Source organism: Phyllobates terribilis, unplaced genomic scaffold (genome assembly GCF_046119375.1).
Source record: "Phyllobates terribilis strain yellow unplaced genomic scaffold, ASM4611937v1 Scaffold_2__4_contigs__length_985480577, whole genome shotgun sequence".
Lineage (NCBI taxonomy): Eukaryota > Metazoa > Chordata > Amphibia > Anura > Dendrobatidae > Phyllobates > Phyllobates terribilis.
Window position 1 is genome coordinate 946457145 of NW_027362762.1, and position 17335 is coordinate 946474479.

Consider the following 17335-nt stretch of genomic DNA (forward strand, 5'->3'; position numbering starts at 1 on the left):
GTCTATGAGGTTCCTATATGTAAAGAAGACCCTAAAACATGTCATATCTAACCCTATAACTTAATTTCAAGCCCTTAGGTTGCTTATTTCAAGAAGACGGATAGCTTCTCCAGCTGGACCCCCCAGTTGCATCCATTTCTGTGCAGGCGTCCTCCTCCTACATACAACTTTTGCTTGAGGATACTCCAAAGGTTCTCAATAGGGTTGAGGTCAGGGGAGGATGGTGGCCACATTACGAGTTTCTCTATCTTTATACCCATAGCAGCCAATGACTCAGAGGTTTCTTTGCTGCATGAAATGGGGCATTGTCAGAATGATTATGATTTTGCTACAGACGGCGCGGATCTTCTTTTTGCACCATGGAAGAAAGTGGTCAGTTAGAAAATATATACTTTACCGAGGTAATTTTCTCACCTTGAGGGACCCTAAAGGGAACTGCCAGCTCTCTCCCCATGATTCCGGCTCAAAACATGACTTCACCACCTCTTGCTGACATCGCAACCTCGTTGGGACATGGTGGCTATCCGCCAACCATCCGCTGCTCCATCCATCTGGATCATCCAGGATTGCACGGTGTCATCAGTAAACAATTCTGTTTTACAATTAGTCTTCATGTATGTCTGGGCCGCTGCAACCGTTTTTGCTTGTGAGAGCTGTTCAGCGATGGCCAAATAGTAGATTTATGCTCAACTGTAAGCCTCTGGAGGATCCTACACCTTGAGGTTTGCGGGTCTCCAGAGGCTCCAGCAGCTTCACATACCTGTTTGCTTCTTTGTAATGGTATTTTAGCAGCTGCTCTTTTAATCCGATGAATTTGTCTGGCAGAAACCTTCCTCATTATGCCTTTATCTGCATGATCCGGTCTGTGCTCTGTATCAACCACAAATCTCTTCACAGTACAATGATCACGCTTAAGTTTTTGTAAAATATCCAATGTCTTCTTCATACCTTATCCAAGGTATTGCACTATGGAGAGAGTTCCTTTTTCTTTCCCATATTGCTTGAAACATGTGGCTACGTAATAATGTGGAACAACCTTTTTAAGTAGTTTTTATTTAATTGGGCTCACCTGACAAACTAATTTCAGTGATACAAAGACCCTGAGACACAAACCATCCATGAGGATATTAGGAAAAGGGAAAAGTACATCTTTATGACACTTAAATCCAATCTGCATAATAATTTAGACCCCGGTGTAGTTCGTTTGTTCTTGCTGTTATGTTGATGCAGGCAACTTTCTGAGCTTGTTGAGGGCTGATGCATTTACACAGCAGCCAATCTGAACAAGACGAGCTGCAGGATAAAGTTTTAGGGGAGAGTTCAGCAGCGTGAGGACATGCAGCAATAGATAAAATGATAGAGAGCTAGACCATATTTTTTGTCTTCCAGTTCACTACACGTGTCCCGGGAAGATTCGCTGCCAATCCTCTTCAAAATGTATTCTAAAGTCCAAACGTTGCGATGGAGTTTATGACTGCCCGGATGGAGATGATGAACTCAGATGTGGTATTCTCTTTATAGCCTTGTTGATATTTTTCACATGAGGTTTTTTATTAATTTTCTTAAGCTCTAATTTTACACTGGGTAGATTCACATTATCGAATATTGTAGAATACAGTTATGGCTCATAAATAATACAGGTGTCCAAAAAATAACCTCCTTAGTATATGTAGATTCTAAGCAGTGCTTACATAAATTTCTGTGCTTCTCCGTAAAGCACAGACTTGTTTTAGGTCCCTCCCACCACAGCATAAACGAAGATAAAACAAGAAATCATACATAAAATAAAATAAGACAAAAGAAGGAAAGACCCCTGATTGCATTCTGACAGTTCTTAAGGGATGGCTCTGAATATTTAACTTTTATTAAGCCTTTTCTTATGAGAGGCAGAAACACTAACAGTGAGCCACAGGCTGCACTGCTGGCTATTGGATGATTTTATGTGTTAAAAAAAAATTGTGTCACGGGGATACCACGACAGAGAGGGGCCAGAAGTTCACAGCATCTGGTTTCCCAAACTCCTGCACTGGTTAGACGTACTTCTCCATCTTATTAAATAATTAAATTTTTATTCCTTGCTAGCAGTGCAAATTTTAATCTATTCAGTTTAATCTCCTGGAGTTTTCCCACTTGGATTGTCTCAGCTGTTCAGTGTTGGCCACTCCCATCTGCTATATATTCTCGCCCCTGGCACTTAGGAATTTCCAGTGTTAATTCTTACTGCCTGGTTTGGAGTAGGAAGTGTAGCTCATGGTTGGAGTTGGCGTTTGGAGATTTCTTCAGGAGATTGATGCTTGGAATTTTCTTCAGTGTTTAGTGTGTTTATTTTGGATGGTTGGTATTTTCATTTATCCCTGTCCGTCTTCCCTTGTTTGTCTGGTTAGTATATTCCTATACACTTCGACTTCCCACCTCTCTGAGTGGGGGAGAGAACAGATAAGGGCTGATATAGGAGCATGGCAAGGTATGTGACCCCGGCGTTTTCACCTTCAGGAGTAATCCGGGGGACAGGGATAGACTAGGCACCCCTAGTTCTAGGAACCTGGTTAGGGCTCACAGCCCCAAGGCACTGTGTGACAAATTGCAATAAATATCACAAAGTAGTAAATAACGCAGACATTAATGATATCCTGTAATTCCCGGTACGATACAGCGAGCAGATTATTATTTGTAGTGATCAGTAAACGGCATGAATAAAAATGGTGCAATTACATTATGAGATAATAACAGCATTTATATCACACGTTGTAGTGCGGCTGAGCGGACGGAATGGCGTGTTGCAGGCCTACGCCGCCGGCTCCTGGAGAACCGTCTGTGCTGACGGATGGAAAAGCTTGTATGGGAATTTGACATGTAAGCAATTAGGGTTTGCAAGGTAATAATGATTCCAGTTATGATTTCTCTTGTTTCTTTTACACATTTTGGCTTAAAAGTGGGTGAAATTTACTAATCTGCACTTTTATTTCTCTTCTTTTCCTCATTTTCTCACTGGAAATATTATGTTTACTCTGGGGCTGCCACGAAATGAAATTAATATTAAGAAAATGGTCTAACAGCAAGAAATGTGATAAAAATTAACCAATAATTACCCGTTCAGTTATGTCACATAAAACATCAGGATGTAAATCTTTTGTAGAGCCCTTTTTTCCTGTTATTCCTCCTAAAAATGTATAAATAAACTGATAACGGGGTGTTACCATTCCCCTTGTGAAAGAGCTGTGTCCCCATGCAATTTGGAATTTTCAAAAAATTCTAAGAAAAAAGTAATAATGAAAAAACCCAGTTGTCAATTTATTCTGAAATTTCTAAGTGCAATAACAGAGGAATAAAAGTAAAAAAAATGGTAAAACTCAGTTAATAGTTTATTCAGAAATTTCCAGGAGTAATATCAGAGGAACAGAAAGTTATTAGAAAAAAAAAATTGGTAAAACCCAGTTGTCAATTTATTCAGAAACTTCTAGGAGTAGAAGGAATAGAAAGTTATTAAAAAATAAAAACTGGTAGAACCCAGTTTTCAATTTATTCAGAAATTTTCAAGAATAATAATAAAGGAACGAAAAGTTTTAAGAAAAATACCTAGAAAAACTTTTTGTAATTTTATTCAGAAACTTCTAGGAGTGATATCAGAGCAACAAAAAATGATAAAAAAAAACCTGGTAAACCCCAATTGTCAATTTATTCAGAAATTTCAGAGAGAAATAACAAAGAAACCAAAAGCTATAAGAAAAAAAAACTGGAAAAACATATTTATCATTTTATTCAAAAGCTTCTAAGAGTGATAATAGAGCATCAAAAAGTTACAAAAAACCTGGTAAAATCCTGTTCACAATTTATTCAGAAATTTATTAATAGTAATAATAATATAATAATAATATTTATTAGTAGTAATAACAGAGGAACAAAGTTACAAGAAAAATAAACAAATAAACGAATTAACAGGTAAAACCCTTTAGTCAATTTATGCAGAAATGTCCAAGAGACATAAAGGAACAAAAAGTTCTAAGAAAAAAAAATGGAAAAACTTTTGTGTCATTTTATTCAGAAATTTCCTGGAGTAATAACAGAGCAAGACTTCTAAAAAAAAAAGGAAAAAAACAGTTGTCAATATATTCTGAAGTTTTCGTGAGTAATAACAAAGGAACAAAAAGTTATAAGAAAAAAAACCTGGAAAACGTATTTGTCATTTTATTCGAAAATTTCTAGGAGCAATAATAGAGCAACAAAAAGTTATAAAAAAAACCTGGTAAAACCCATTTGTCAATTGATTCGTAAATTTCTAGGGGTAATAAAAGGTATATTACATTTCGGATAGAATTCTAATGATTTTGCTGATTTGTATTTTTTCTTTTACTATGTTTTAGTACACTGCTCAAAAAAATAAAGGGAACACTAAAACAACAGAATATAACTCCAAGTAAATCAAACTTCTGTGAAATCAAACTGTCCACTTAGGAAGCAACACTGATTGACAATCAATTTCACATGCTGTTGTGCAAATGGAATAGACAATAGATGGAAATTATTGGCAATTATCAAGACACCCTCAATAAAGGAGTGGTTCTGCAGGTGGGGACCACAGACCACATCTCAGTACCAATGCTTTCTGGCTGATGTTTTGGTCACTTTTGAATGTTGGTTGTGCTTTCACACTCGTGGTAACATGAGACGGACTCTACAACCCACAGAAGTTGCTCAGGTAGTGCAGCTCATCCAGGATGGCACATCAATGCAAGCTGTGGCAAGAAGGTTTGCTGTGTCTGTCAGCGTAGTGTCCAGAGGCTGGAGGAGCTACCAGGAGACAGGCCAATACACCAGGAGACGTGGAGGGGGCCGTAGGAGGGCAACAACCCAGCAGCAGGATTGCTACCTCCGCCTTTGTGCAAGGAGGAACAGGAGGAGCACTGCAGAGCCCTGCAAAATGTCCTCCAGCAGGCCACAAATGTGCATGTGTGGCACCCCAGGGGTCTGGTTTCCACAGTAACAGCAATGTTATGTCTGAGAGCAGGTGGGAGGTCTCTTGGTCAGGAATCCTATGCATGCCACACCTCCTGCCCAGTCCTGGGAGGGGAAGAACTTCCCCTATATAAACCTGGGGCTGAGGCAGGGTTAGGAAGTTCAGCGGGAGAGTTCAGCCAGGAGGGCTGACAGGGAGCTGTGGCTCCGGCTGGGCCCAGCTTCTGGGCCATGCCAGAAGTAGAGACAGAGAAGAGAAGCAGCTATGGGAAGAAACAACAGGAGCTCTGTGGGAGCAGTGTTACAAGGAGTCAGGGGCTGGCAGCTGCAGAGCTCGCCCTGACTGAGAAGATTTCTTACCGGACCCGGAGTCCGAGGCTGTGGGGACTAACTCCTACCCAGCAGCAGAATCCGTCAGGCAGGGGATTCCAGGTCCTCTGGCCAAGAAACCCGAAGGCACGGTCACACGCATGGGACCAGCACCGCCGTCGTGGAGCGGAAGCTACTAGAAGGCCCCGAGTCACCGGCCATACGGGTGAGCACCACACGGTACACTCAGGGACGTGGGCTACTTATACCCGCCTCTAGCAAGGTAGCCAGAAGAGTAGTGTTGAGCCACCCCCGTAGTGTTCGAGTTCGGTTCGGTTCGTCGAACACCCGTGTGTTCGCCGAACTGTTCGTCGAACTGTTCGTCGAACACCTTCGAACACCGTTAAAACCAATGGCAGGCAAACAAAAACACATAGAAACACATAGAAAACACCTTCAAAGGTGTCCAAAAGCTGACAAACTGCTCAGAAGACACAACTAACACATGGAAAAGTGACAAGTACATATAGTCATGCGAAAAGAAAAGAGGTGGAGGAGTAAAAGGAGGGGGAGACACAGATATAGGCATGTCATGCCCTTCTAAAATCCAAAAAGTGAGAAGCCGAGACGGCCAGTCCGCTCCTGCCCGTGCCACCTCCGTGTCGCCGGGTTTGTGCCAGAGCCGCGGTGAACCCTGACGGCCAGCCCCCCTCTCCCAATACTGGTGCCTGTCCGCTGGTGGGTCGAGAGAGCCCCCCTGTGGTGGAGGCAGCTCTAAGCTTTTTAATTTAAATTGTCCCTCTAATTTGAATGAATACACTTTAAATCCATTTACAAGGATCTATTGGAGGGCAAGTCTCATGCCAGCAGCCGCGTAATTCCAGCTCCAGTAGCGTCCACTAAAGCTGCTGCAGTTAAAAAGCTTTTATAAGGATCGAGCTCGGCTGTCCACCGCAAGGCATCCTAGTGCCAGTCCCAGCCCCTATGCCTTGGGGTGCCTCCTGATGCTCTTCACTAAGTATCCCGTGGTCCCGAAGCATTTCCTTTGAAAAAATTAAGTGTCCAAACTACAGGTGGTGTAGCTTGCTTAACAGCCGGGATAATCCGCTGACTAGCAGACACTGCTACTAGGCACAAAGTATTTCCTGGGCTAGATGCAGTTAAAAATTTGTAAGTAGATACTCTCGTTGGATGCTGAGAAAGCATTCCATAGAGTCTCCTGGCACGCCATATATGATTCTCTTAAAAACCTTGGGGTAGGGGTCTAGGGGACCCTTTTATAGCCAAAATCACGGCCCTGTATCACAATACGTCACCTAGGCTGAAGATAAATGGAACTGTAGCACCGAGGGCTCGGTTGCTACAGACGTATTGCACCTCACCCAGAGGTGTGATATCTCACTCTCAGATAAGGATGGAGTGTGGATCAGGACCCGACACCTGCATGCATTACACCACATTGCCGTGGGGCAGGGCGACCAATATGCCCCTGAGATGGGCACGACAGTCCCTGTCCCTGGCTGGAGTGGGGGGAGGGAACACTGAGGAAGGGGAACCCTGCAGTGCAGGAGCAGGGAGGAAGCAGTTCCTGGGTGCATTGAGAAGGGAGTATAAAAGGTGGGCACCATCTTAGTTCAGTGCAGAGAAGTCTGAGCAGAAGTGGCAGGGAGCAGGGGCTCTGCATGAGCTCTGCTCCGGAGGCGGGCCTAGTAACAGAGGCCCAGGCCTGCAAGAGGGAGAAGGAAGGAAGAGGAGCGGAGAAGGCTCCAGGAACGAGGAATGAAGGGATCCCAGGGGTGCGGACGGGCGAGTCGCCACCGGACGCCCGAATCCACCTGCGTGGAGGGGTCAGGCCAAAGGGGGAGACCGGTCCCCGAACTAGTGGAGGCAGGAAACGACCCTCAGCTAGAAACCGGAGGCTCTGACATTTTATGTGGCGCAGCCCCTTGCTCCACCCGCTAGGAAGGCACCACATAGGGTCAGGGAAACTGGCGCCAAGAATACCAAGAGGAGGCCCGAGGCAGCCGGACAGAAGTGTTGGTAAGAAAGGCCAGACAAAGGACACACAAAGGGGGTCCTGTGAAGCGCTCCAAAGTTATCTGGGAGTTGTCTGAGCCCCTCACCTGGTGAGCACAGTACGACGTGGGCAGCCGTTACCTGCAGACGTGGTCTGGATAATAAGAACTGTGAGTAAAGACCCTGAACTGCATCACTGACTCCGTGTCGTTACTGCTGCTGCCCTGCACCATCACCCCCATCCTCCGCATACACTGCCCTGAGGCTATACTCCTCCCGTGGGGAGTTATGCTACGCTCTGCTGCACCCACAACACCAGCCTTAGCGGTCTGCCCTGTAGCGGCGGTTCACTCTGACCGCAATCCACGGGTGGCGTAGTCGGACATTTAAACATCAAAACCACATAAATAGTTCCGCCACTGGTTTGATCGCCGCCACGAAGACTACAACCACCAGCATCCACCAAAAAGGGTCCGGCTCCGGGTGTCCCAAGGCCCAGGGGGTGCGTCAGAACATTTTCATCACCTTTCACAATCATCAATGGGACAAGGCAGGGATGTCCTCTGTCCCCTCTCTTATACATCCTAGTGACGGAGCACCTGCTCTCATCAATTCGCCATAACCCCAATATTAGGTGGATTGAGGTGGGAGGCACCGAGTACAAGTGCTCTCTATTTGCTGATGATGTCCTAGTATATATCACTCAATCACATATATCCATCCCTGCTGTTATGGCTGAAATAGATCACTTTGTTACATGGTAAAATTTTAAAATCAATGCAGCGAAGTCTGAGGCCCTCGATGTCTCCCTCCCTAAATCCATATAGGATTCCATCCAGTCCAACTTTCCCTTTGCCTGGCCCTCACAGGGTATCAAATACTTAGGAATTCCTATTCATAGAGACCTCTCCCATCTATGTTATCTTAATTTTGGGCCCTTTATTGAACAATTCCATACAGACCACGGTTGGCAAGTTAGAACTGTAAGATTCACTACGTGAACCACTGGTGTTTTGTGGAAAAGCACATGTACACCGCGTTCCAAATTATTATGCAAAAAGTGTTTAGGAGTGATAAGGGAAGAATTTGTTTGTTTGTCAGTTAAACTCATTGATGGTGATGTGTGTCAGGGCTCTTTATATCACTGTAAGCAATTGCAGACACCTGTGCTAATTAGTTTGGCAGGTGTGTCCAATGAAAGGCAAGACTACTTAAGAAGGCTCTCTCACATTATTAAGCAGCCTACATTTTCTGCCAAAATGGGAAAGAAAAAGGATGTGTCGGCTGCTGAGAAGCAACAAATTGTGGAGTGTTTAGGTCAAGTCATGACTACAATCAACATTGTGCGATGATCAGGATGAAGTGTCTTGGCAATCAAGAAGTATGTAGCTGATTCACAGTACACACGTGTGCGTGCTGATAAGGGCAAATTGAGGACTCTTTCCTACAGGCAATTACGTCAGGTTGAAAGAGCAGCGGCAAAAAAGCCTTGTCATAGCAGCAGACAAGTTTTTGAAGCTGCTTGTGCCTCCAACGTCCCCCGAACAACAAGATGCAGGGTCCTTCAGAGGTTTGCAGCTGTGCATACGCCATCCTGTCGACCTCCTCTATCCACTTCACACAAGCAGAAACGGCTCCAGTGGGCCAAACATTACATGAAGACTGATTTCAAAACTGTTTTGTTCACGGATGAGTGCCGTGCAGCGCTCGATGGTCCAGATGAATGGAGTGGAGGATGGCTGGTTGATGGACACCCCACGCAAACACGGCTACAGCGCCAACAAGGAGGAGGTGGAGTAATGTTTTGGGCTGGAATCATGGGGAGAGAGATTGTCGGCCCCTTTAGGATCCCTGAAGGCGCTAAAGATGAACTCCATAATGTATGTGGATTTTCTCAAACAGCACTTCCTGCCATGGTTCAAGAAGAAGAACCGTGTATTTCACAGCAAGATCATTTTTCTGCATGATAATGCACCATCTCATGCTGCACATAAAACATCTGCATCTCTGGCTGATATGGGCATAAAAGGGGACAAACTTATGGTGTGACCCCCATGCTCCCCTGACCTCTACCCCATTCAGAACCTTTGGAGCATCATTAAAAGGAGTGTCTATGATGGCGGGAGGCAGTTCACATCTAAGCAACAGCTCTGGGAGGGTATTCTGTCCTCATGCAAAACAATTGAAGCAGAAACCATCCAAAACCTGACAAATTCAATGGACGAGAGAGTTCAGAAGCTCCTTTCGAACAAGGGGTCCTATGTGAAAATGTAACATCACCTAGAATAAAGTTTTGAGTTGAAAACTGTTTGATTTCAGTTTCTAACAACCTGCTAATGCTTATAATTTCAAAAATGACCATTTTTTTGGTCTTTATTAAAATGAAAAGGTTGATCGAAAAGTTTGGGGGATCTAAGAGTGTGGCAACCCAGTAGTCATGATTACTTCGAATTCTGACAATATGAGGGTCATGCTGCAGGTAGTGCAGCAAGAAGGCACTTATGTGTCTTGCGCATCTCGGAGCCCCAAAATTATTTTCCGGGCTAGATGCAGCTAAAAATTATTTTTAATTTTAAATCTGGTGAAGCTTATTATAGATGGCCTAATAGGATCAGTGCTGCACACTGCTACAAAGCCCAAATTATTTTCCAGTCAAGATACAGATAAACATGATTAGTAATTTGAAAGCTTAAAACGGTTGGTAGGGTGATTTTAACCAATCATCAAGCTTTTACTCTCCCCAGGATGACACAGGGGTAGAAAAGTCGTTTCGGATCCATGATTTGTTCATCTTTATGAACGTGAGTCTGTCTACATTATCAGTGGAGAGCCGCGTGCGCTTATCTGTCAGCACACCACCAGCAGCGCTGAACACACGTTCAGACAGAACGCTGGCTGCGGGGCATGACAAGATCTCCAAGGCGTAAGTGGCTAGCTCCGGCCATTTATCCAGATTGGAAGCCCAAAAAGAGCAAGGGTCCAGTGACACAGTCGTGGCTTCAATGTTTACTTGGAGATACTCCTGTACCATCGTCTCTAGGCGTTGACTATGTGTCAGACTTCTTGTCTCCTGTGGCCTTGCAAAGGATGGGCTAAAAAAGTGGTGAAATGATTCCGCAAAATTTATGTTACCAGCAGATACTGTGGTTCTGTTACGGTTTGAGTGCTGAACACTTGACGGTCCCACGGTTGGCAAGTTGGAACTGTGAGATTCACTACGTGCACCACTGGTATTTTGTGGAAAAGCACATGTAAGATTCTGCAACAGTCTCTGCTGATACTCCTGCATGCGTGCATCCTTTTCTATGGCAGGAATAATTTCTGCAAATTTACTTTTGTACCGGGGATCTAACAGTGTGGCAACCCAGTAGTCAGGATTATTTCTAATTCTCACAATTCGAGGGTCATGTTGCAGGTAGTGCAGCAAGAAGGCACTCATGTGTGTTGCGCATCCAGGAGCACCAAGTCCCTGTTGTGTTGGTGGCGAGGTAACAATCATGCTTCCTTCCTCTGTCCTCTCCCCCCAACCTCGCACAACAGAAATGTGATCAAGGTCTCCCTCATTTGATGAGTCTTCCATCAGTTCGTCCTCCACTTCTTCCTGGGCTCCTGCACCTTCCTCACTAGTTTGGCTGCTACCATGCGCCCTGGTTAAACCATCTCCCCCACCCTCACATGCCTGCCGCCTTGGTGCTGCCGACCGTCTGGACCTTGCAGATGTTAGCCCTTCCGCATACAACTCCTCCTCCTCTACTTCCTCCACCTCCTCTTGTGCCACCACCTGACTCCGAATTCTGTTTAACATGTGCTCCAGCATGTAAATCACCAGAATAGTCATGCTGATAATGGCATCGTCAGCACTAAACATCTTCGTCGCCATTTCAAAACTGTGCAGAAGGGTGCATAGGTCCCTGATCTGAGACCACTCCTCCAGCGTGATTTGCCCCACCTCTGAATCTCGTTGGCCCAGGCTATACGTCAGAACGTATTGCACCAGGGCTTGTCGGTGCTGCCACAGTCGCTGCAACATGTGCAGAGTTGAATTCCACCGGGTAGGCACATCGCATTTTAGCCGGTGAAGTGGCAGGCCCAACGACTTCTGTAGAGATGTAAGTCGCTGAGCTGCGGGATGCGAACGGCGGAAGTGAGCACACAGCGACCGTGCCCTCTGCAGAAGGCCATCTAGTCTGGGATAGTGGGCTAAAAATTGCTGGACAACCAGGTTCAACACGTGAGCCATACAAGGCACGTGTGTGACATTGCCCCGGCGAAGGGCCGCACCCAGGTTTGCAGCATTGTCGCACACGGCCTTCCCTGGTTTCAGGTCCAGTGGAGACAACCATTCATGAAATTGGTTCTCCAGAGCTGACCACAACTCCTCAGCTGTGTGACTCACATTTCCCAGACATTTCAATGTAAAAACCGCCTGATGACGTTGAGCCCTACTGCCAGCATAGTAAGGAGGTGTGCAGGATCCCTTCTGCGCAGTTAGAAAGCTTGTGGCATGACCAGACAGGCTTTGGGTGCAGGTGGAAGACCGAGAGGAGGTTGAGGAGGCAGAAGCTGTGGAGGAAAAATGACATAAAGAGGATTGACGCACAACTCGTGGGGACGGCAAGACTTGGACAGCAGCCCCTTGTCCTGCTGTCACCATAGTTACCCAGTGCCCAGTCAGCGACATGTAACGCCCCTGTCCATGCCTACTCGTCCAAGTGTCTGTGGTGAAATGCACCCTGTCACACACAGAGTTTCTCAAAGAAGCGGTGATGTTGTGTGCGACATGCTGGTGGAGCGCAGGCACACCTTTCTTTGAGAAGTAGTGCCGACTGGGCATCTGGTACTGGGGCACTGCGACGGACATAAGGTCTCGAAAATCCTCTGTGTCCACCAGGCGGAAAGGCAGCATTTCTGTAGCCAAGAGCTTGCAGATGGTGAAATTCAACCTCTTAGCTTTCTCATGGCTAGGAGGAAATGGTCTTTTACTTGTCCACATCTGAGGGACCGAGGGCTGGCTATTGTGCTTAGACGGGGTTGATAAGGGTGTCCCCGGCAAACTGCCGGTCTGTGAGGAAGATGCAGGCGGACATGTTAGGTTGCCTTGATCCAAAGGTGGTGCTATCGATGTCGGACAGCGCTCAAGACCAGCTGGTGTTACCACCTCCAAAGAAAATGATGACCTGCCAATCACGCTGGCTGTTGCGGGTAAAGAGGTGGCAGGTCTGCGCCCCAAAACAGGTGTGACTGCTGTCCCCCCAGTCACAGAGGATGAAGAGGCCGCGGATGCACAAGATATGGCAGACGGTGGTTGGCCCGGCCGGCTAGACCGCATTGTAGCGCACTGAGCTTCCCACTGCAACTTATGCTTCATGTCCATGTGCCGGTTCATGCATGAAGTACTCAAACTATGTATTTTTTGGCCTCTACTTAGCTTTTGCTGACAAATGTTACAGATAACACGAGTTGGGTCATCTTTATCGATCTGAAAAAATGCCCAGGCTATGCAAGGCTTAGCACCCATGCGGCCTGAAGAGCCACCACGACTTGTGGTGAGAGGCAGAGTTGTGTTTGAGGATGCAGTTGTTGACGTGCTTCCAGTACTACGTCTCTGTCCAGGAAGGCGCAACCTGACCTCGTCGTCACTAGCATCTTCCTCCACCTCCTCTGCTGGCCTCATCTCTTGGCTGACTGTGGGTTGACAGTAAGTGGGATCTCCGACCTCATCATCATCACCCTGTGCGTTATCACACCCGTCGTCCTCAGAGCCAACCTGTTCCTGCCCTGACAAAAAACTAAAGTTGTCGCTCCAATCAGGTATTTGAGTCTTATCATCGTCTTCCTCATTGTCTCCACCAACAGGAGTTACAGTTTGGGAATGAGGGTCTACATTATGGTCAGAACCTTCTGCGTCTGGTCCTGGATCCGACTCATAAAGATTCTGGGCATCAGTGCAGATCATTTCCTCGTCTGGATTCACAGAAGCGCTGGAGTCGACCTCTGATTCCCAGGCTATAGTATGAGTAAACAGCTCTGCAGACTCAACCATCTGTTCTACCTCATACTCAGACGGGCAGCTGGAGATTTGGGAGCTGTGAGGAAGCAAGTGCGATTTGGGTGACACCTTTGAGGACTGGAGTATTTGTGATGTTGAAGTTGATGTGGAGGAGAGCCCACTTAAAGGAGCACTTGATATCCGTTGAAGCACCTGCTGTTTTTGTGCCTCATCTGGAATTTGTAGCGATTGGCGTGGCCGTAAGAAAGGGATCTTATCACATTGTCCGCTAAAAGAAGTAGACATTTTAGTTTGGCTGGAAGATGGTCTTTCTTCTGCACCTACCCCACGGACACAACCTTTTTTCCCCTTCCCAACACGCCTATTCCCCTTTCCACCAGCAGCAGGCCTTTTTCCACTCATTTTGGTGGTTAACTAATTCACAACTCTGGAGTTGTTTGCACAAAAAAACAATGGATGGTAACCGAGCAGAGCTGAGTGGCCAAACTGTGGTATTAGGCCAAAACTATTGGCTGGGTTAGATGCAGAAAAAAATTATTTTTAATTTGCAACCTGATGGAGGTCAGTATAGATGGACTAATAGACCAAGTCCCACACACCGCTAGAAGCCCAAATATTTTTTCAGAGCTAGATGCAGAAATTTTTTTTATTCAATTTGCAACCTGATGGAGGTCAGTATAGATGGACTAATAGACCAAGTCCCACACACTGCTAGAAGCCCAAATATTTTTTCAGAGCTAGATGCAGAAAAAAATTATTTTTAATTTGCAACCTGATGGAGGTCAGTATAGATGGACTAATAGACCAAGTCCCACACACTGCTAGAAGCCCAAATATTTTTTCAGAGCTAGATGCAGAAAAAAATTATTTTTAATTTGCAACCTGATGGAGGTCAGTATAGATGGACTAATAGACCAAGTCCCACACACCGCTAGAAGCCCAAATATTTTTTCAGAGCTAGATGCAGAAAAAAATTATATTCAATTTGCAACCTGATGGAGGTCAGTATAGATGGACTAATAGACCAAGTCCCACACACTGCTAGAAGCCCAAATATTTTTTCAGAGCTAGATGCAGAAAAAAATTATTTTTAATTTGCAACCTGATGGAGGTCAGTATAGATGGACTAATAGACCAAGTCCCACACACTGCTAGAAGCCCAAATATTTTTTCAGAGCTAGATGCAGAAAAAAATTATTTTTAATTTGCAACCTGATGGAGGTCAGTATAGATGGACTAATAGACCAAGTCCCACACACCGCTAGAAGCCCAAATATTTTTTCAGAGCTAGATGCAGAAAAAAATTATATTCAATTTGCAACCTGCTGGACGTCAGTATAGAAGGACTAATAGAACAAGTCCCACACACTGCTAGAAGCCCAAATATTTTTTCAGAGCTAAATGAAGAAAAAAATTATTTTTAATTTGCAACCTGATGGAGGTCAGTATAGATGGACTAATAGACCAAGTCCCACACACTGCTAGAAGCCCAAATATTTTTTCAGAGCTAGATGCAGAAAAAAATTATTTTTAATTTGCAACCTGATGGAGGTCAGTATAGATGGACTAATAGAACAAGTCCCACACGCTGCTAGAAGCCCAAATATTTTTTCAGAGATAAATGAAGAAAAAAATTATTTTTAATTTGCAACCTGATGGAGGTCAGTATAGATGGACTAATAGACCAAGTCCCACACACCGCTAGAAGCCCAAATATTTTTTCAGAGCTAGATGCAGAAAAAAATTATATTCAGTTTGCAACCTGATGGAGGTCAGTATAGATGGACTAATAGAATGATGCTATGCCCAAAAGATTTTACTTCACTAGGTGCAGTAAAAAAATTGGTATTCTATACACAGGTGGTATATCTTGCAACACAGATAGGCTACTCCACTGACTAACACACTCTGCAATAGGCCAAAAAGGATTAGCTTTGCTAGATTCAGCCAAATGCTGTGAAAAAAACTTGCACAGCACTGGCACAGACCTGCCTGGCAAAAACTGATAGGAACTGATGTAACCTAGTCCTGAAAAGGACTCCAATTACAATTAGTCTTTACTCCCACAATCTATCTATTTAAGAGCACAGACCTGCCTGATAAAAGTCGTAGGAAATGCTGTAACCTAGTCCTTAAAAGGACTGCAATCACAACTATTCCCTACTCCCAAGCTATCTGTATATTTGTGCGAAAATTGGCTTGAAATTAACAAGGTATAGCGCACACAGCAACAGCGGTGCCGTCTAACACGCAGCTGCAGCAGTGAGAAAATGGTGGCGACGGGGAAAATGGCTTGGTCTTATAGGGCAAGGACATGTGACATACACTGCCAATCACACATGCCCTTGCTTGTGTGAAAAAAAGCACTTCGCTCCGTGTGTGCGCTGCTGATAGGCTGACAGATTGCACCTCCCCACTGCAAATGCGGGAAAGAGAAAAAAAAATGGAGATCTTCATTGTTCCTGCAGAGATCCATCCCCTGCTGCTCCCCCCGCCCCGCTGTACACTCAAACTGCGTATTAACATTAATTTTCATCATTACTGAGAAAAAATCCAGTTATGATTTTGGTGCACGAACAGTTATCGAACATAACCTCGAACAGCCGAATTTTTCTCAAATTGTTCGTGTTCGCCGACCGGCTCGAACACCGCCCAAAACAGCTCGAATTTGAGATTGGCGAACAGTTCGAGTAGAACAACGCTCATCTCTACAGAAGAGTACAGTTAGTTTGGGAGGCCTACAACTCCGCCTGGCCAGGGGAGATCCCATCTGCTCAAGGACTGACCAGGCCCCAATCGCTAGCCAGTACTCCGGGAGGGTCTATCTTTGTCATCAGTAAAGACCCTGAACTACACCGTACCGTCACCGAGTGGTTCCTGCTACCCCTATCATCCACGTCGGCTGCCCTGAGGCCATACCCCTCCCGTTGGGGGTTATACTATCACGCTGCCCAATCCTACCACCGGCCTCAGCGGTCTGCCCTGCAGCAGCAGCTCCTTAGCTGCATTCAACGGGTGGCGTAGTCGTCCAACATCTACTGCCATAGACTGCCACTTAGTTTGACACCCTGGGCACGGACCGGGTCACCGCCACGAGACTACAACCCTCAACAGATCCGGCTCCGGGTAAGCTCCCGCGTGCGCAACGCTGCGCGACACAGGCCCAGGGGCGCGTCAACTTTTGGCGTAGTCGGCAGGATTTCGTGCCCGCAACCACCGGGTACTGCGTGCCTGAAAAAGACTGTTCAAACTTACCTGTGGTGAAGATTCCCGCCATCCGGCGCCATCTTCCGCTTCCTTCCCGCCATCGGTGGAGTTTTCCCACCATCCTGCGCCATCTTCAGCCTTCTTCCCGCCACACGTGGAGTTTTCCCGCCATTGGACGCCATCTTGAGGACGCCATGCGGGAAGAAGAGGGGCGTGGACTCCGAAAGCGCGCGAGATCTGAAGCCCCGCCTCACGTCCGGACGTTGCGTAAGGTCCTGGAAGGAGCCCAGCAGACGCCGACGTCACAGGAGCGCGACGGAAGGTCCTCAACCCTGACGATCCACTGCGGAGCCGCGGCCTACGGAAGAGGATCATCGCAAGGTAGGCCACGGTCCACTAGGGGGGAGAAGGATGTCGGATACGGAGGAGAGCTTCACCGCTTCAACCCCCGCCAGCGCCACCGCTGTTGCGGTCATGCCTTTCACCATGCCCTATATCCCGGGGGCAGCCTGGCTACCCCAGTACTCAAGGGAGTCACATACCCTGCATGACTTTAGAGAAAAGCTGGATAGCCTCTTCCAGGTGTACCCCCTCACAGAAGAGCAAAAAGTGAGCATCCTGGTGGCCCAATTAACCGGGGCAGCCCAAAGGGAGGTAAAGTCCTGGCCACCTGGGAGGAGGACTGTCGCAGAGATACTAACCCAGCTAACCGAGGAGGAGCTGCAGTACTACCAATACGAGGAAAGCCAAGAGGACCCGGACGGGTCTGAGGACTACCCTCAGGAGGGAGCACAAAGAGGACATAGCTACTGAAGGGAAGTAGCGTGAATAAAGAGCTGT

General features: G+C 46.2%; 1 protein-coding gene across 2 annotated transcripts in view; it reads left to right on the forward strand.

Moving 5' to 3' along the window:
- Positions 1–17335, forward strand: part of TMPRSS3 (transmembrane serine protease 3) — a 191226-nt gene that overhangs the window by 72122 nt on the left and 101769 nt on the right. For both annotated transcript variants that reach the window (XM_073670843.1, XM_073670844.1), the window contains 2 exons: positions 1390–1506; positions 2752–2875. In XM_073670843.1, coding sequence (XP_073526944.1) covers positions 1390–1506; positions 2752–2875 — 241 coding nt within the window. The remainder of the gene's footprint in view (positions 1–1389; positions 1507–2751; positions 2876–17335) is intronic.